At 45.7% G+C, this 21775-nt stretch overlaps 1 protein-coding gene across 1 annotated transcript in view; it reads right to left on the bottom strand.

Moving 5' to 3' along the window:
• Positions 1–17362, bottom strand: part of TSPAN32 (tetraspanin 32) — a 533947-nt gene extending 516585 nt beyond the window's left edge. Inside the window, exon 1 of the mRNA XM_086957707.1 lies at positions 17209–17362. Coding sequence (XP_086813833.1) covers positions 17209–17274 — 66 coding nt within the window. The 5' untranslated portion in view covers positions 17275–17362. The remainder of the gene's footprint in view (positions 1–17208) is intronic.
• Between the last annotated feature and the right edge of the window lie 4413 nt (positions 17363–21775).

Below are 21775 nucleotides of genomic sequence, written 5' to 3' on the forward strand. Positions count from 1 at the left end.
AATTCACGACTGGGCCTTAACTACAGTACAGCCAAGGTTTTGTGCTTTACGAGCCTAGGCAACAGCAAATTTCCCTGGCAGGCCAGTGGCAACGTCTTAAACTTTGTTAAAACTTATAAATACCTCAGAGTTAATCTAGACTCACACTTAACCTACAAACTGCATCTACAATCGAGACAAACCATTGCTAGCAATCTGCTGTTTGCATTTAAAACCTTGAAACAAAAACCTTGAAACACATTCGACTCATCATCTCCGCCAGGTTGTGAGAGCCAAAGGCATTCCCTTGATATCCTACAGCTCTGAATTACTTAAAGGAAAAGAAGCAGCAAATTTAAACACATTACAAACGAGCCTCTTGAAAATACTCTTTGTGATTCCTCAGTATGTCTCACAAGCCCAAATCAGGCTCGAGTTTGGCCTGCATCATCAGGGCCCGTCCAGGCAGGGGACCATAGTGAAATTCTGCTGGAGGACGAGGGCAGCTGAAGCGAAGACGTGCTGCTGATTTACACTGATTCCTACATTAGTGAATCAGGCGAAAGAATTGCAAGTGAGACCTGGGCGCTGAACTACATTGACTCCTGCACTGTTTGTTCAGGAGGGCTCGTTTAATGAACACATTGGTGGAATACAGATTAAAATTCTGAGAGTAATACTAAAGAGGCTCAGACGAAGACTCCCCCATGCTCCCATTTCGACACAGTTGATAGTGCCAACCTTGATTCATTTGTACTGCCCCATCATCCCTGTGGAGGGAGCGTACCCTGTGAGCAAGCTTACTATAGAAGAGCGGCAATCAGGCCAACATAACACACGAAACACACGTGCATCCTAAGCACGTGCAAGTACATGTTAAAGCTGGAATACGACAAGGTCCCTGCCGCCCGAGAGTAACCCGTGTGTTAATACCATACAAGCACCCGTAAGGAACGAATTCACAAGTCTCGTGTGAATCTAGGACCAGTAATCTTTCCCGGTCCCTCTCCTCTTGTGCGATAGGAGGTTGCCCACCCACAACCATTCTGTCCTGACGAAGACCCCTTTTGTAAGGACTACTATCCTACGCATGTTTCGGGTCGAAACGTAGACCATATAAATTTCACCAACTCCTACCCCCAAGCTAGACCGGAGCAGCTGAAGGAGAGTTAGGTGGTCTGCACCATTTGATCTTTGGACTCTATACGAGCATAATATTGTGGCCCTTGGTTCAAGGAACCACATGAACATTGTTTGTGAAGCTATGATTGATATCAGTCACGAATGATTCTGACTATTCCCCCAATCCTACTTTATCCCTAACACTTTCCCTCACTTCACCCCCGTCCTTGTTGTGTATGTGGGCACATATACATAAAGTATGTTGAAATATTTTTGATGAAATCAAACCAATGAAAGGTAATAATGCAATTTTGAAATAAATCCTGTTGCATTTAAAAATGTGTCTCTTTGAAACAGCTACATGATATTGTAATCACTTGTTCTCTGTCTGGGACCCTTTTCCCTTGTACCGGAGGACGAGGGCAGCTGAAGCGAATTTGCTCACACATCAGTTTTGGCTGGAAATAGAAAAGCAGGCCAACAAAAAGAAATCTGTGTTCCCTGCATTGCAGCAGTCAATCGCAGCACTTCAACTTATAGAAGCTTGGCATAACACCATGGAATGTCCCGGTTTCAAACAAATTACCAGCGAAGCAGCTAAGCTCTCATCATTTGTCACAGACAAGACCACTGAAGTGGGCAAACAGCACGCATGGGTGGTCATGCCATCATATGCAGCTGGTGGTCCCCAGTCATACCTGTCTTCCCATTTCTCCAAAACCACTAAACATGATCTAATGCTAATACGTTTCAGCGAAGTACCTAGTGCCCTCCTGGAAGCAGCCCTGGTCCATCACTTAGTGCCGTCTTCGTGGAAAAAATCTACGAAACGTTTCTTCACCTATGGTGCCTACACCCGGCCTTACTAACACACAGGCACACATTCGTATGTCCATCTTTAAGATCTCTGCAAATCAGATCATGCCATTCAGCTGTAATTGCCTCGTTGGGTGGGCGCTCAGTGGAACTAGCATGCACGGCTGGGAGATTCCTGAACCTCACAGCCAAGGACCTGGAACAGTCTAGCATTTGACTGGTCGCTCTTCCGATCTTTGCCCCCAGCCGAGGGCTGATTAATGCTCATCCTTAGGAAACAGCAAGCATGTAGCACTTCATACTTCTGGACCTGCCATCAATTTCACCCTTTTACACTGCAACCAAATCAGGTCTGCAAGGTATGACGATTGCACAGCACGACAAGCACTTTTACTTCCCGAAAGACTCATGTCGCATAGGAGACAAAGCTTCAGGGAAGCCTTATCGAAGCAGGTTCTGGTCGATTTTATCATCGAGGGTGTAACATTTTGATTGATTTCATTAAGCTAAAATCTTGTTTGGTTTCATTGTTCCACCCAGCGGATTCCAATATAACATTATCTTCCATGCAAGCCAGGCACAGCTCAGCTGGATTATATGTGCTGTTTTTTAAGGTGCTTTAACGGACTTATTACATTGTCATGGCCAGTCTTTTAAAATGTTTTAAATGGACATATAATGGATTTAGACCAATCATTTATACAACAAGTCAACAAGGTTACAAAGTGCACCTTATACACAATGAAAATACCACAACACATCCTCTTGTACCTTGAATGCCAACCAAACTCAACTATGCCAACAGCTTATACCTTTGCATGCCTAGGTTCATCATACGCAAAATACAACCAATTCAAAACATTGCTGCAAGACATCTTTGCTGCCTTCGCCGCAGAGATCTCATGATGTAAGTCCTGCAAGCACAGTACCGCGTACCTGGTGCTAGACAACCAATGTTCACAACACTGTGAGTTTTCCACTAAACCTCCCAAGGAAAAGCACCACTATACCTAAAGGTTAAAGTGTATTAATCATGTTATAGTTAATTAAAACCTTTAAATGATATGAGAACACAAAGTTAAAGAAAAACAAGGAAACAAAAATATAGGTTTAATAACAGACGCTAAGTACGGGGGTCCATCCAGAACTTGTGTGACACAGGTGAAAATGGAGAATGGGAAGGTATATTAGCAGTATACAATCAGTTAAAAAGAACAATGACATGCTAAAGCATGAAGTCTCTTGAGTAAATGACCTAATTAGTACAAATATACACAAGGTTAAGTACTGGTGCGTGGACTCTTCAATAATTGTCCTTAATGCTACCTAAGAAGGCTACTGCACAGCAGATAAAACTGAAGAATGGGTCGCATTTTACCAGAATAAAACTGTTAAAAAGAGCAGTTGCATGCTAATGACTAAAAAACTCCTCATTAAATCTCCTTAGTTAAGACAGACAAACACACGGTAATGTGCTGGTGCATGAAAAGTGCAGATGAGAAGGGAAAGCCTTTAGGAAAAAGTTCCTACATTTGGTTTTGCGACCACTTTAAATTTTTGTTCCACAGGGATAGTGATTTTTATCAGGCAAGCTATTACTTGACGGCTCTGGCCTTGCAAGCAGAACAACATGGCTTGGAAGCATGCTCTCACTCTGTCAGCATTATAGAGGTTGCGCAAAGGCTTTCTGTGTGCTGGTTGCCAAATGGGGCACGTTCATAATATGTGAAAAAAAAGATTAGTCCGTTCCCTGACATAGCCTGCATGACGTTGAAGTCGTTTCTGGGGCCCATGGTGGCATCTCATCCTTTGCTGGTACCAGGCTGAGTCTTAACGCTAAAAATCTAGGGGGCATATTGTAGTATTGTGGGATGTAGTCTAGTGGTTGGGGGGTGGAGTCAGAGGGAGGAGCAGGAACAGGAGGAGCCGGGGAACAGGAACCAAGGTCAGTTAGAGTAGGGACAGGGACAAGGATGGGTGTGTGATAATAAAGCTCCAGTATTAGCAATCCATGGTGTCTGTGGTTATTGGAGCAGGATGCTACAACTGGCGACGAGGGTGGGATGGGCATGATCATAGCCCACAGAACCCCACAAGAGAGCCTTGTCCCCAGGCAGCCTCGAGGAGAAGAAAACGCTGCCCAAGGGAAACGAAGTTGCTGCCTGAGACAAGAAACCAGCAGCAGGTGACCCTGTTCCCCCAACAGTTGAGAGGGATCCAAGAGGGAGACGAGGCACTGAGCGTTAAAACGCTCGAAGAAGAAGAGACTCCTTCGCGCCAAAAAGCGCCTCACGCTGGAAGCGTGTGCCCTGGGTGAAGAGCCTGTGTGCAGGAATCGGGAGCCCACTCGGACCCTGTGGAGTGCCCAGAGAGGTAAAAGAAGTGCCCCAGAGTTGTGGAAGGCGTCCACAACGTGCCGACAGCAAGCGCTGCTGAGAGCACTGAAAGCGGAGCCCGAGAGAAATTCGAGGTCGGAAAACCTCACGCCCGATGCGTGAGATTTGGCACAGTGCCGGTGAAGGAGAGCGGGAACTTTAAAAGCGAGGGATCGAGAGCCCAACCCCGACCCTGCCGTGCTGCCCGAGTGTGTGGAGTCCTGCGGAGTAAGGCGTGGACATCGCCTGGAGAAGAGCGCTGCCGAGCGCCAAAACAAATGCAATCGGGAGCCCTGTGTGCAGAGGTGGGAGCATCCCCTCTGAAGTGCCCAGAAGTGCTCACCGGGAGCCCACCCCGGCGGCAGAAGTCAAGGAAAGCTGCCTCACCTGAAGCATTGACTCTGGCAGTGGATCCTGGCTGCGACCGGCAAGCGGTGAGTGGAAGCGCTGCGAAATACGGTGATTCCGGTGAAGAAACAAAGAAAAACGGCCGAAATCCCGTCGAAAACGAGATTCCCACGCGGCCATTTTGAAGTCAGGCAGCAGTGTCCAATCCCCTGCGAGGGATCATCGGCGGCCATTTTGAGGTCAGGCAGAAGACCTGAAAGTACAAATAAACATTGGCAAGTGCCACAGGGCCCGAGAACAAGCACTAGTAAGTGCAAATCAAGCAGTGGTAAACACAAAACAAACAAGCACTAGTAAATACAAGAACAAACATTGGCAAATGTAAGCAGAACAAGCATTGATAAAGGCGAGGAAACAAACATTGACAAATGCAAGAAAACAAACATTGTCAAATGTAAAAAAGGAAAACAAGCACTGGTAAAGACAAGAAAAGAAATCATACAACAAGCATTGGCAAATGCAAGAGCGTACAAACATTGGTGCATGCAAAGACAAGTACTGACTAAGAGTAAACAAGCTTTGGTACATGCAAAGAAACAAGCATTGATCCATGCAAAGAGACACAAGCATTGACACATACAGATCAACAAGCATTGGACAAATCGTGGCCAAGGAAGAAAACCGGCATTGGTGAAGGCCAAACAAACATTGGCAAAGAAACCAATCAGCAGTGGCGAAAAGATACAAACAAGCATTTGAAAAGCGAGCAAACAAACGTTGGCGAGAGACAACAAACCAGCACGAGCACCTACAAAGGTGATGCAACAAACACTGGCCAACGCAAGTGCAGAAAAGAAACGAGCACTGATGCATGCAAGAGTCAGGTAACTACAACAAGTGGACACTTCGGAACGCACGAACTCCACGTGATTCACTGGCACAGACCGTGATGATCGCAAACATTACCAACGTCCCAACACATGATCAGACCACAAGTTTCGACTAAAGAAGATCAACTACGAAGACGCGAAGACGAGTGAACAGCCCGTGCCCTGCAAATATGATCCATCAGAATCCTCTTCTCATGGCGAGGGAAGAAGTAGCACAACGACGCAACCCTTGCATCAGAGCACCACCCCCAGGAATGCAGAATGATACCTGGAGTCTGTGTCTTGAACAGAACCAATGGCTGGCGACGTTGGGTGACTTCCTGGACGCCAATGGTGAACAAAGAGAGAGGAAATGTCTGATGCTGCTCCTCCATTTGGTGGGTCCAGAGGGCCGATGCCCAATCGAAACATTTTCCAAAAAAGACACAGAAATCTATAAAAGACTCCAAGAACAGCTATGTGCCCGTCTCTCCGCACAAGCGGAAGTAGATCAAGAGCGCATCGCTTTCAACACAGCTCGACAGGAACCAGGTGAACCACTGCCAACTTTCATCACTCGGCTGCAAAACCTGGTACAAGGCTGCCACTTCAACACCTTTACGAATGAGGACGCAGTTCGACTCCGGATAATTGAAGGCTGCGCAAACCCCGACACAAAGCTCAAGATCTTGCGAGGACAGTGGTCGCTAGAAGAAATCATCAGGAAGGCTGAAATGGGAATGCACGTCAAGGCAAGAGACAGATCAAAGGACCCGAATCTGAAGGCAACTTATCAAGGTGCCTGGACAGATGAAACTCGGAAAACAGACAAAACAAAAAAGAGAGAGAGGGAAGGCAGACCAATGGAAAGACAACGGGAGAGACACAGTGACAAGGAGTACTCTGAGTCAATCAGTCAAAGGACAACCTCAAGGAGTTCTTCACCCTCAAGGTGTCATTCAAAGGCTGACAAAGGAGGAGTGTCAGGTGGGACAGATCGCACCCCTGAACAAGATGGCCACTTACACAACAAGAGAGTAAGGAAGACAAACTATAGAAGGAGAGCTCAAAATGGTCACAACTGGAAGTTAGCGCAAGAACACTCTTCGTCAAGTTGTGAAGACGAGTCTGAGGGAACATCATCCAGCAGGAGAACACATCACACCCACATCATGGGTATCCGAGCACCAAACAAGTGGGAAGAAGAAATAAGTCGCATAAGACGAACTGACTCTCCCCAACAACGAACGGGAAAAGACCAACGCATCAATGACACCGGGGACAATGAAGAAACTGAGAAGACGTTGTTAACATGTGAGCAAGGCAAAGATGAAAAATCTCAAGAGCAGACACAAAGAACAAGCACGTGGTTGTTGAGCAACTTCTCAAATGAAACAGTGCCAAAGACAAGTCGACGAAGGCGCCCGGAGAATCGCTTTAAAGACAACCCTGAGTCACCGAACAACGTGTCACGGCTCACTCATTTCAGACATCCGCCACCCGATACACCCTCCAAGGGACGCTTCAAAAGGAGTATGGCCAGGAACTCCTCTGACTTTAGAGAGCGCGTTCGTTCGATCCTGGAGGTCGACAAAAGACTTCTCTGACCCAGAAAGCACGTCTATGACCAGGAACTCCTCTGGTTCAGAGAGCACGTCTGTCCGATCCTGGAAGTCGACGAGAGACTTCTCTGACCTAGAGTGCTCATCTGTTCAATCCCGTGAGTCGACCGAGTCATGGTCCCGACAACAGTCATGGCGTCAACCACCCAAACGCACCATGGAACCAAAGGACACCCCTCACGTCAAGAGCAACACGTCACACACTAAGGACTCTGAATACTCAGTCATGCCACAAGACAACCTGTCATGTCAGTCACAAGTATATCTGGACACAGATCACACACCGTCACCCCTGAAGGGGTCCGCGAGGCTGACTCAAAGGACCTAAAAAGGGAAAACAGAGACAGTGGACCGTGGTCACCGGACGGGAAGGGACCAGCCAGTCACTCCGCAAGAAAAACCGGACGTGTCAGTAGAGAGAGATCATCAAATAAGAGAGAAACATGCCTATGCCCAGACAGCTCACGAGTCCGCCAGACGACCCGAGGCTGTGAATGAGTTATCGAATCAAACCAAGATAGTCTCGTCAGATAGCACCGTACTGTCTGGTATACATGACTCTGAATTGGAGGACAGTGTTGCCCTCTACCGGACAAGACAAACAGAAGTAAAAGTAGATGCGGGTGCTCGGAAGAGGACCAGAACATTATTCTCTCATGAAAGAGATCGAGCTTCTGAACTAACAGTACCTACACCACGGGAAGGAGACATGCTGACTGCGGAATGTGAGAGCAGACAGTTCACCCGCAACGTGATCAAGAATGCCCCGATTAAGACGACAGAAAGATTGACCAAAGTCAAGCCCGCCGCGGATTCAACACTACTAAGGCTTGAAGAACAGGCTGTCCGCCAATCCGTGTGGTGGATTGAGGAACTGCGAACACTGAGGACATTAAGCTCATTTTGTTAAGAAAGGGGGAGATGTAGTATTGTGGGATGTAGTCTAGTGGTTGGGGGGTGGAGTCAGAGGGAGGAGTATGGAACAGGAGGAGCCGGGGAACAGAAACCAAGGTCAGTTAGAGTAGTGACAGGGACAAGGATGGGTGTGTGATAATAAAGCTCCAGTATTAGCAATCCATGGTGTCTGTGGTTATTGGAGCAGGATGCTACACATATTAGCAAGAACCTTGTTAAAATTATCACAGTTTTAGTGGTAGGAAACTGCCACTAAAACGGTGATAATGGTCTTGCTAATATGCGTTATAGAATTCCTATAGAAGCCCAGGTTAGCTCCTGCCGCTAAAATGGCGATAATTTTAACGAGGTTCTTGCTAATATGCCCCCAGATTTGTAAAAGCCTTTGATGGTTTAGAAAAGATAGCTCTGTGGCGTTGGCGAATTGTAAGTGTTGATACATAGCCATTAGTGTCTAAAGCGTTCCTTATCTTGCATCGAGGATAATAGCTTCATTTGTTTTTTCACTGCAAGTGTAAAAGTGTGATGTGATAGTGTTTCCCACAGATGTTGCAGGGCTAGCACTTCAAAGGCTTAATTTCTTGCGTGGGCTTAACAGTTTAATTTAATGTTCTCCTGAATCTCTTTCCAGATTAGTGTTCGGAGGGCCCGTTCTTAAGGATGGCAGGTAAGTAAGGAGGGCGCTTTGTTGTACTAGACCTTGCTCGTAGACCCCAAACTCTAACCGAATTTGTTCAGGTGACGTGTATTGTGGGAGATGAAATAGCAGGCAGCAGACTTTACTCTAGGCACTGTTCAGAAATAGACTTAGCTTTCCCAGGAAGGCTACTGATCCGGTTTTGCTTTGATTGCTTCCAGAGTTGCTTTCCAAGTTGGTGTGGGAAATTTACTGAATAGTTTTTGAAAGGCGTCGATTAGTACAGCAAGGTGAGGCTTTAGTGAGTTTAGATGAAGCCTGGGAAAGCAGCACTCGTGTAGCCAAACCCTAAGGTATTTATAGCTAGGACTGCTTTCTACTGTGCTGCTTCCCAGGTACCATTTGCCCCTCTTTTTTCGGCCTTTCCCGAGGATGACTATTTTAGTTTTGTCCAAGTTAACTGTCAAATGCTATCTTACACAGCAAAGTTAGTGTGTTAAGAAAGTTTTGCAGGCCACTGAGAGTTACATTCATGAAGACTTCATTGTCTGCATATTGTAGTGACATCAACGATGGTTGTCCCAGTTTTGGGGCGTGTGAGTACACCCCATCCAGAGCTATGTTCAAATCTGAACTAAAAAGATTAAACACTGCTGGGCTGGAGCAAAGGCACAGCCTTGTTTTAGGCATTGCCTTGTTGGTATTGTTGTAGTTAGGCCCTTATTTTTGCCCAGGCTAACCGTAGCCAAGTTTCAGAGTACAATAGCTGTAGTGCTCCCAGGAGGTTAGCTGGGATGTTAAATGGTGCCAATTTAGGGGAAACATCCTTAACCACAGTGTATGAACAACGACTTACCGGAACAACGAAGAGTGAACAACGAAGAGGGCTGAACCACGAAGGTAATATCCACGAACGACAGAACAACAAAGGATGGAACCACGACTTTTAAAATGAAAAAGTGTCATTAAATCTAATTTTACAACTCGACAAGAAATAAGGCGCATGCTTTTACAAGGTGATTGAGGGTAGATCTGGGGTGTGGGGGGTTTCCCACACTAATACGCATGCTAGGAAAACGTATAAATGGGTAGATGGGGTTTGTGGGGGACTCCCCCCACAAATACGATTTAAAAAATATATATAGTTAGAAATATAACGTGATGATTAAATTCCTAATAGTTAAGTTTAAAATACAACTATGGTTGTTGAAGAAATTGGTTTACATTTAATTTACCGGTTTATGTCAGGAGATGGCAGTGTAGCTCTGATTTTAACAATTGTAAATGCTTTCGAATCACGAACAGAATATGATCAGTGTGCTCGTTTTTGTAAACAGATAGTAACTAGTATTTTAGAAAAAAATGGCATAAAATGAAAAATTGTCATTAAATCTAATTTTTTCATGGTTTAGGGGGTAGTGGTTTAAAATGTAGTGGTTAAGTAATGGTCGTGGTTTAGCCTTCATTGTTCCAGAAGTTGTGGTTTAGGCAGTAGTTGTTACGTCACACAATCCAATTTATACCACAGCAAGTTCCTGTCAACTTAGTCGAAGGCTTAGAAAAATCAATAAAGCATGTTGTAGTAGGCTGCTCATAAATTCACTCAGTCTTCATGCTTCAAAGTAGGTTTATTCAGCTCAAGAGAATGAACAGCGACATCAGGCAAAACCAGCATCAACTGCCAGATCGCCTGCATTCCAACACAGAACATGGAATGCCCACACAACAGGATTCTTACTACAAGTGCCTGAGAGGCACAATACTCAGAATACAAAAACCAAAGTTGATGGACAGAATGCAGAACAATGTCATACATTCACCCCAGTACAGAGATCTTGGCCTAACTCCATCGTTTTTTTGCACTCCACACCACCCCTGTTCAGACATGGCCATATGCAAATCAGTCTGACTCTGTGCCTCATGGGAACAGTCCAGCCCGAACTGCCAAGCCATGCCTTCCCTGGACCGGAAACAAGCTTCCAAAGACCGGTTTCTGGCATTCCAGCCGTCTTCAGCCCGGCTTGCTTGACTCCAGTGATGTGGAGAGCCTGGGACTCACGTCTGAGCCTACCCATCCCACTCGGGGTGACAAATGCAAAAACCACAGTTGATGGACAGAATGCAGATTACTACACGTGTCTAGATCAGTTGGTACGATATTAGCATACAAAGGGTGACGAGATTGGTGTGATGATCAAATTAGGACCAAAACCTATATTATTACATCAAAAGCCGCCCCAATTCCTCCACCTAGTTTTCCAATTCCTGCAGTAGGATGCAGGGAAATCTATGCATCAGTGTCTACTACCCATGCTTCCTGTACAAACCAGGCCAGAGGTAGTGCGGAGTATCATCTTAAGTAGGCTTGACTACTGTAACTCACTACTTCTGGGGGCACCTATGACCCTGGTGGGAAAACTGCAACGTGTTCAAAACTTCGCCGCCAAATTGGCCCTCTCGCGCCGACGCTCTGACTCATCCACAAAAGCACTCAGGGATCTCCACTGGCTTCCAATCCCCCAGGGGATTGATTTTAAAGCCCTCTGCTTGGTACATAAGGCCCTTCGTGGACAGGGCCCTTCTTCTCTGCAGGATTTGTTTTCCTGGTATGTACCGTCTAGATCTCTCCGCTCGGCCTCAGCTTGTATGGTGGTAGTCCCCAAGATTCTGAGGACCCGGATGGGAGGCCGATCATTTAGGTTCACCGCGGCGAGACTGTGGAACTCTTTACCAATAGGCTTACGCAGCACGGACGATCTTATTTCCTTTAAGAAGGCTCTGAAACCGTATCTGTTTCCAAAAACTCTGTAAGCCCTTTTTGTAAGCTGCGCAACTGCCTAAACACTGTGTTTGTATCATCCAAGTCGAAGCGCCAGGATACCTGATGGGTGACAGTCATTGCGCTATACAAAAACACCAATACAATACAATACAATACAATCATACAATAGCTGTCAGGGACCGAGTAAGGGTCTTTTTGTAGATTGGATGGAGGATTGACTCTCGCCACGACTATGGTATAAAATTGTCACAGAAACAGTAGTTGAATAATTGGCAGGGAATTTTGCTCCATAAGTCTGGGTCATGCTTGTAGATTGACGCAGGAACCTCGTTTGGGCCTGGCGCCCCATTGCCCCTTATTTTTTTCATTTACGCTGGAACAGCGGCCTGGGGATAGGAAAGAGCTGGAATATCCGTCTTGTTGTTTATATACAGCAAGACCGATTCGTTGCTATGATATAATGATCCATTATGAGCAAACCAGGTTGGTTGCGGGACATTATTGCCAGCAGCAGAGGTGGGGCCGTGCTCTAACTGATTAATCTGAGTCCACAGGCATTTGTTGTTTTTTTGATTTACAGGCTTGTACAGTTTCAATCCAGTCTTGCTCATTCCATGCACACTTCGACTCCCAAAAAGCTTTCTTACATTCCTCCCTGATCTCTATAAATGTAGGAGAGGGACTTCTGGGTGCGTCCAAATGTTGCTTTGCCTTTGCTGCTTTTAGGGCCTGCCTCTGTTGCTTGAGAGTGCTATTGGGCCATCTGCTGTTGGCTGGACTTTGTGGAGCAGACGTTGCCAATTGTTCGTTACAAGTTCAATTCAAGCAATCAGATAAAAGAGGCCACTGCGCTCTGGCTTTCACCGCGGATCATCATGCCACCATACTATTAGAAATCAATAGAAGAACCTCTTTCTTGGTACAGGCTGCCAAGCTCTGGAACTCACTGCCAGCTACGATTCGAAGTATCTATCAGCATTTACAGTGCAAAAAAGAGGAGGTGTCATGGCTGTTTCCAATGTAACTACACCGTCCCATAATCTTGCGATAGAACGTTGAACAATATTTACTCCTTCAAAAACTATTTACTGTTCACAGATATGAAACCGTCCAATCAGCATATACCCTTCTCATGTTGGCAAACTCTCCAACTTTTTAGGGCTCGACCTCTGCCAATGCGCAAGCATTGCAGATGTCGAGACATATTGGTGCTTATCCAGAACTTAACTAAACGGGCGATTTGATGCTGTGCCCGTGAAAAAGCGTGTGCACAGCATCAAAGCCACTAGCCTCCCTCCACAAGCTTACCCCAGCGTGTGCTCTGGCATTTCTCCTCCCCTAATTATTCATTGCCCACGGCCGGCCGGCACATCAAAGGCTGCTGCTTCCCGTGCGTCTCGTCACCCTTACTCTCCCCTATTCTTCCCTTCTTGCCTCTCCCCGCCCCCCCCCCCACCACAGCAATGCCGAGGGCTTGTTTAATGTGGACTTTTGCTACTGTAGGGTCTCCCAGTGGTACGTTCAGCCGATCCTGTACATTGTTAGGGTTTGGTAATTTAGTTGAATTCTGTTTAAAATCACCTTTTTAAACCTTTATTTTATATAGTAGAGAACCGGCAGGGACGCGAACCCTGTTCCCCATTTCCTAAGTTGGCAGCTCTGTATATTATGCCACATCCTTTCTCTAATAAGGACTCAATGAGAGTGCATTTTGTTACTGCGCTAAATTCCAGGGTGACAAACCCTTGTTTTTTTATGTCCTTTAAGCTGGGCAGTTAATCTTGGCTGGGGGGGGAGGAGTACCTCTTCTGAGCCTGCTTCCAAGCCCCAGCTCAGCCGCACTCAGGACTCAACTTCTTACCCCTCCTCTCTCAGCTCTGACTCCAGTCCGTGTCTCACGCTCCGCTTTCATTTGTTTTTTATTGTCCCAAATCCTATGCAGCCAATTCTTGTTCTTTGTTTGCAAAGCAATTTATACAATCTCACTTTCCCAGGCTGCCCCCCCCCCCACCACCTTCCGCACGTCATTGCTTTTACGACTCTGGTTTGCTGCAAATACTGGCGCTGCCACTAACACAGCAAGGTTGTAAACCTTGATTAAAATGGGGTGCAAACACCACTTTGGAAAGCCACCCTTAAAGAGACAACGCAGCACTAACACTCCACTCGCACCGCTCATCTCGGCATGAGCCAGTGTGTTCACTATTATGAAAAATAAATGCAACGATCTGTCCCACTAGGAAGCGCGACGATATTTATCTGCCATCAGTGACTTCACCGTGGGCGTGCCCTGCTCATTTCCAGGTCGTTGCACATCTGATACTCTTCAAGATAGGGAAAGCAATTCCAGGGTAGGGGCCGGCTCACTGGCAAGCTCGAAAATGGAGCCCATGCGTCTCGAAAATGGCACCCGTGCGGCTCTCCACATGACCGTGCTCCAGGATCGTACTTCTGAGCTGGGTGATGGTTTGACCGTGCTGCGGAGCTCAGGGTGGTACTGGTCCTTGTTTCTACCTCCCAAAGCAAAGGGACGAGGTTTGGCGATTTGAAACCTGCCTTAAATGTAAACGGGGAGATTTTCTGACATTCCTTCTTTCTGAATACTCGTAGGGCTCAAAAAAGGTCGTTCGCTGCTCCACCAATGCACCCACTAAGCTCCACCGATGCACCCACCACACAGCTTCACCGATGTACCCACCACACAGCTCCACTGATGCACCCACCACACAGCTCCACTGATGCACCCACCACACAGCTCCACCAATGCACCCACCACACAGCTCCACCGATGCACCCACCACACAGCTCCACCGATGCACCCACCACACAGCTCCACCTACACAGCTCCACCGAGGCACCCACCACACAGCTCCACCGAGGCACCCACCACACAGCTCCACCGAGGCACCCACCACACAGCTCCACCGAGGCACCCACCACACAGCTCCACCGATGCACCCACCACACAGCTCCACCTACACAGCTCCACCGAGGCACCCACCACACAGCTCCACCGAGGCACCCACCACACAGCTCCACCGAGGCACCCACCACACAGCTCCACCGATGCACCCACCACACAGATCCACCGATGCAGCCAACACACAGCTCCACCGACACAGCTCCACCGATGCACTCACCACCCAGCTCCACCGATGCACCCACCACACAGCTCCACCGACACAGCTCCACCGATGCACCCACCAGACAGCTCCACCAATGCACCCTCCACACAGCTCCACCGAGGCACCCACCATACAGCTCCACCAAGGCACCCACCATACAGCTCCACCGAGGCACCCAGCACACAGCTCCACCGAGGCACCCACCACACAGCTCCACAGATGCACCCACCACACAGCTCCACCGATGCACCCACCACACAGCTCCACCGAGGCACCCACCACACAGCTCCGCCGAGGCACCCACCACACAGCTCCACCGATGCACCCACCACACAGCTCCACCGATGCTCCAACCAACCTCCACCAATGCACCCACCAAACAGCTCCACCAATGCACCCACTAAGCTCCACCGATGCACACACCACTCAGCGCAACCACAGCATCACTCAGCGCAACCACAGCATCACTCAGCGCAACCACAGCATCACTCAGCGTAACCACAGCATCACTCAGCTCAACTACAGCATCACTCAGCGCAACCACAGCATCACTCAGCGCAACCACAGCATCACTGGTTCAAATATGTTCTTTCAATGTTTTAAGCTGTTTTCAAGCTTTCACGCTTTATTACAAATCACAAAAAGATGTTAATATTTCACTTCTGTTCTTGGATTTTCTTCACAATAAAAAACACTGAACATAATCTTCACAAAAGTTATTTACCAAAGTTTAAGCTATTGCCATTACAAATTAAATAAATTATTTAAGTATTAATTATTTAAAAAATTAAAAGCCATTGGTATTTGTAATATCAATACATCTAAGTCACGTAAATACAAAACATGTTGCATTACAAATGCTATAGGTGTCACATTTGCGAAAGTTATAACTATTGCCATTGTAAATGACAAAGCTATTAATTTAGCTATTTAAAAAAAAACACATAAATAAAAAAAAAAATGTATAAGACCAATAGCTCAAACTTTCCTAGTGCGAGCCCTATTGCATTTCCAATGCTTGTTATCTCCAGGTAAGTTATGAATCACAGAAGTGTAGCTAGCCTAGGTATTATATAGTAATGAAAATACATACATAATCTTTCTGGCCATCACCAACAGTATAAGACTCAGCGTCCATGCAGACAATTGTGGTTCAAAGAAGCGGCTTAATAATTCATATATACTTGTCGGCCCTCTTACACTGACATAAGGCAGAAAACCTAGCCAGGTCATGTCTATCTCCCAGTGTTGTACCAATCCACAGTCACAAACCACCCACCATCAACTGACCAGTCAAGGAATAACTGCAAAGACCTGCCACACATCATATCACAAGACATCAGAAGACTCTAATTTAGGCCACCACTGCAGGTCACAGCTAACTGCATTGCATTACGGAGGCTTAACATCTCACAATGACTATCATATACGGGAGGATTTTGATGAAGTTCATCCCAGCAGATCTCCACTCCATTTCTTCCTCCTAACTGTGCTTGCTCAAGCCCATAAACATATACAGAAGTCTCAGAACAGACAGCCCTATAATCAGCGAAGTGGACTGAGATCATATTAAATACCATAAAGGGACTTGCAGAGCTAATCAAAGCTGCCACCTACCGAAAAGACATACAATACTACGATTTTTCAAACTTCTTCCACCACACAGCCAAGAACTGTATCCCATAACACGATAACCATAATATTCGCTGCAGAGGGTCGTATTCTGCAGATTCAAACCGCAGGGGACCATGAAAATGACGGACACTTCGCTGATGAAGTAATGGCAGCGCACCTGGCAGCGCAGACTAGAAGTCAAAAGACTAATGTTTCTGCTAACACAATGGCAAACGCTGAACAGACTGAGTCTCATCCAATCCAAATGGCCTTTAAGACAGATGTGGAAAGCTGTGCTCCGGTTCCATCACTTTCCGAAGCTCGCTGCACATTTGATTTCATACCCCTGCTTTACCTGCCTTTCAGAGATCCACTGATATGTGTGACTGACTATACCCTTAACCTTATGTAAATTTAGAGTTTATCTGTTTGAATTTTTTCCTTGAGTTAATTTGCAACTTTTACAACTCTAACCACTAGTATCTGTGGTAGACTTTTGTACTAACTACCATTTGTATGTGAATTTAGAGTTTTTTCTGTTTGTATCATTTAAGTAACTCATATACTCTGAAGTCCTTATGTAATGTAATTGGTCCTTTTGTAAAGCGCTCTGCCACCTTCGGGTAAAATTCGTGCTATATAAACACGCAATAAATAAATACAAATAAAAAACCTTAGTTACACCAACCCCAGGGGAAACGTGATTAATCTCTTCCTGTCTGTGACTCTCTTTCAGCATTAGCCCCCTTTAGGGAGACATTCTGACATGTCACTGACTTTACCCCAACCCTAGCGTCATTTTCTCCTTTCGCCCATAGACAAGTGCATCAATGTAATACCAGAACAGCGGATTCCAACCCGACGCTGGAAGGAGTTGTGTTTACAACTCACTTTGACGTCACCCGCGAGCCCTATTGCCTACCAACATCCACTGAACCACACAAGCCACGAATTCATGCCACAGAGAGTGTCACCGGTGCCATCGCTGGCCTTACGATCCTCACCAGGATGAAGGCGCTGGCCACCAGCAGTTGGCACTTGGCGACTCGCCCCCACTGCTTCTCTGCCATGTCCTCACTGCCGCGCCCGGTGACAGTGAGTGCCACTCCCTCGCTGCGCTGCCTCCTGGCAGATAGAGGAGGCCCACCCTGACGCTGCGGTTAGCAGTGCATTGTGGGCCTCAGAACGATACCCGCGGGTTGGGTGTCCGCCTTCCTACTAGATAAATGGGGAAGTGTAAGTGAAAGAAACATTTACGACGGGGGTTTCAGAACCGTAAGTAAACAACAGAGCCACCTTTTAACTTGTGCGGGTTATAGCTTAGCAGAGCTACCCTCACACACTTATCTCACACATGCTGTCTTCAGGCAGCTCAGCTGGCCATCATACAGAGCATTTGGAGGATATTTTATCTTACGCCAGACAGCAGAGCTATCTCTCATCAGATATATATTGTCCAGGTGCATGGTTTGGACAGCTGTGGCATACCTCGGGGTTCTCACTGATCTACAACAGTGGTCAACTTGGGGTCCACGGACCCCTGGCAGTCCACAACACCCCCTGACAGTCCACGACACCTACACAGGGGCTCCAGCGACTGTTTGCGAAATTAAGTACTATTAGCAGATTAATAAAGTATTTGGCCATAAAAAGGCAAAATGTAAGTTCGAATTTTTTAAGCATAAATGTGAAGGAATTTGAAACGGAATGCTAAAAATCAACTTGCTTTACTTGACTTGACTGTGTGTGCAGCACAAGTGGAGCAACTGGAAACTAGTATAGAAGATTGGTGACCTCAATTAAAGTCTAGTGTGCACCAACAAAAAGAGAGCATGCATTAGGAGCAAAAAAGACAGAAGGATATGCTAGAATCTGACATATTGCTTCATCTTTTGCAAAACAAAACCACACCTTCAGAAGCTTTAACCTTCACTTTAAAGTGAACATTTCGATTTTATTTTTTTTCTAAATTAAATAGAATATTGAATAATTTGATGTATTGTTGCCTGTTTTTTCAGGTTCAAATAGTAGATAGTGCTTAGGCCAGAGTCAACAGTTTCCAGAAGTGATTCAGAGGGGATCAACAGAAGTCAAAAGTAACTGCTGAACTAGGATGTACATTTGTTGTGTGGTAGCAAGTGGTTTGGTGTACGTTTTAGCTTGTATTGTGTACCTACGGGGCAGACTCACTAAATTAGTGATATGGCCTAGGTAATATGACAGATCCTTCGAGGTAGGATGCCAAGGCTGGTCTTAGCTCGAGTGTCCAATGGTCCGCAGAAAAAAATCGGGAATAAACACCCTCCCCGCCCCCCCACAGCCTCTGACTCCAGAACTCCGAATCAGGGACATATTTGTTTATTTTGCATAGCACTAACCAAACAGTGGCAAGCAGCCAACCTGCCTTCCCTTTAACCCCCAAAGTAGAAAAGAAGTCCGAATAGAAATAGATGGGGGGGTGGGTAATTCAACTAAACAACGTGCAATGATGACGCTGCATCATAGGAAGAACTCTCACATTTATTCTTGAAACCCTGCTTTGCAGTGACAGAGGAAATACATTATAGGCATGCAATATGATTGATAATGTACATTTTCATAATAAAATAACTCACAGGGAAGTTTATGATCATGTTTAGTTTTATTAGGGCCTTTAAGAGCTCTCTTGAATCTGTTGGCACAAAAAAAAACAATTACCTGCAAATTATCACAAATGAAAATGTGAAAAGAACATGTAAAAGTTATTTCACCTATAGCAAACCAAATGCATTTTTCTACTTATAAGGGCCCTCGTAAATCACTCAAAATGACAACATTTTGAAACAAAGGGAAGGTAAGCTTGTTGATGAACTTATAAAGAGCAGTTTTTCAACAAGTGAAATATTTTTCTGCATTTAATGTTATAAAGCAAAGGGTCGGACATGTGAAAGACATCTAACAATTGGAGGCTCGAGTTCTGTCTCTGACCACCCCTCCCTACACTCTTTAGATTTAACTCTTTACCCCTCATAAAGAGTGGCATGTGAAATTGCGATCCATTCACAAACATGTTTGTGCACATGTATCGCAATTACAACTGGTCCAACGTCTATTGCATCTGGTAATTAGTAGGTGCGATAAAAATTTACTAATAAGTCATAGGTTTTAAATGCATTTTTGAAGTGGCACTCTGCAGTTTCTGACAGCTGGATAGCTGAGCATCACAGATCAATAAAGATGTACATTATCAAAGCTCTGTAAATTAGCTATCTATGCCGCCAGAGGTGCAGTTCAGTACAGAAGGGCTTTGTTAGAACTCAATAGATGTACCAGAAGTGAATCGTGCCACTTCCAAGAATGGCGGATAATTTTTGGAGCCATGTATTGTGGCATCTCAGCATCTGAAAATCAGCACTGAGTAATAATTCCTTTATTTAGATATAAAACATATCTTTAAAAGATTGCACAAATCACATTGTATACAATTTTATGAAACAAAAGAATGATTAAAAGAGTAGAAAACAATAAAATGTGGCCGTAAGCATGCCAGTTAAAACATTACAATTTGAAGATTAGCCCTCCCGGTCTTTGCAAGTTCTGTTAGAATCCATATTCAGACTTAGCGATGAGCAGAGACCTCAGCAGTGCCCATTTTATCTAGGTTGCGGTATGCTTGCTGAATAAATTTGGCCAAATTTATATTTAAAATAATATTATCTAAAGACAAAGCAGCAATAATGGCATGCCTACAGGACCGAACCCCCAGCCTGTTCCATTCTGGCTTAAGCAGACACCTGCATTGGGAATTAAATGTGGGGCAGATGCAGAGCACGTGCAAGATTGTTTCAGTTGCTGACCCGCATCCTCTACATATTGTGTCCTCCTTCTTGCGGCGCCAGGTGGGTAGACTTTGAAGAAAGCGCCAATCTCCCATTCTTAGGGCAATCAGACAGTGCTTTAGATGAAGTGAAAATGTCGTGGAGAGGTAGGCAGCAGGGGTTAGTCGTTTGTAGGAATTGACTACTGCCCAGGAATGACTACGCTTTGTGACAAGAGCTTTGTCTGCAGCCAGAGATTTCATTCTTACACATTTTTTGATTATATTTTTAAAAACAGACTGACTGGGGTTAAGAGCCCAAAGTTCGGCAACTGACATTTGGTGGATATATTCATTCAAAAGGCGGCCGAATGTTCCCCCTGGGTTGGTTTCATTGATTTCTTTCCAGGTTAGAGATTCTAGTGTACCTGGTTCGGCCTGTCTTAATTTGTGACACAGCTTAAGATAGGTGCCGACATTAGAGGCTTCATAGTTAATTAATCCCAGCTCTAATCTAATCTGGGCCGGGGAAGCGGTGCTCGGCAGATGAAGTGCCTTTCTGTAGATTTTAGTAGTGTGTTTATTTAGGGCAGTATTCATTTTGCCTTTAAAGATCTCTATGCCATATGAGAGTGTTGGCCCGATCTTTGCTCTAAGGACTTCTAATAAGGGGGCAAGGGTTGGACCTGAAAGTTTCTTTGATAGTTTGGCCAAGGATACCACTAGAGCCGTAGTTTTGGCTGCGATCACACTGCTTTGCTTTGTGATACTGCCCCTGGAGTCCAAGTGGACACCTAAATATTTGTATGATTGGTCAATCGTAAGCCACTGTAGCGTTTCTTACCGAATGGGACTATCAGGGTTTTCTCCATATTAATTTCTAGTTGGTTGTCAAACGTGTATTGCGATAGTGCATCAAGAAGCCTTTGTAACCCTACTCTAGTGAGGCTAAACAGGGCCAGGCCATCGGCATATAAAAGGTTGCATAATACCGCACCTCCTATTTTAGGTGGATGACTATTTACTTTGTCTAGGGTGCTTGACAGGTCGGCTTTAAATAGGTTAAAGAGAAGGGGGGCCAGTACGCATCCCTGTTTGACACCACGTGAGATCATGATTTTTCGCGAGAGATGCGAGCCGGACCCTAACTTCACTCAAACCCAGGTGTCAGAGTAGAGTTGAATGATTGGGTTCAGTATCTTGTTTGGAATACCCCACTGTGTCAGTTTTTTCCAAAGGGCCGCCCTAGGTTCTCTATCAAATGCTGCTTTGAAATCGACAAAGCAGCAAAAGACCAACCTGCGTGTTAATAAAGCTTTGTCGATGATAGTGGATACTGCCAATAAGTTTGTCGTGGTTCCTGAATTGGCAACAAACCCTGTTTGATTCAGAGGAATCAGATCGTTATCCTTTGCCCATTGCCTTAAATCCTCCAGAATGAGTCCTGCAAAATGTTTCGCCTCTATGTCCAGTAGGGCGATTAGTCTGTAGTTGTTCGGCATAGCTCGAGATCCAGCTTTGTGAATGGGGTGAATTATTGCACCCCTCCACGAGTCCGGGATTGTCGATGTCCTCAAGATGTAATTAAAGAGATTTAATAGGACCGTGGACCAGAAAGGGATGTCTGATTTAAATAGCCTTTGTGGCAGGCCATTCGGGCCTGGTGCTCCGTCTTGTCTTCCTTTTGTCAATGCTTTGACCACTCGTTCCTCAGTTAGTACAGGTACAGGAGTGGGGTTCAGGGTTGTACTGGGGGCGGTATTCAATGATACATC

This window comes from Lissotriton vulgaris, chromosome 2_1 (genome assembly GCF_964263255.1).
Source record: "Lissotriton vulgaris chromosome 2_1, aLisVul1.2, whole genome shotgun sequence".
NCBI classification, from domain to species: domain Eukaryota; kingdom Metazoa; phylum Chordata; class Amphibia; order Caudata; family Salamandridae; genus Lissotriton; species Lissotriton vulgaris.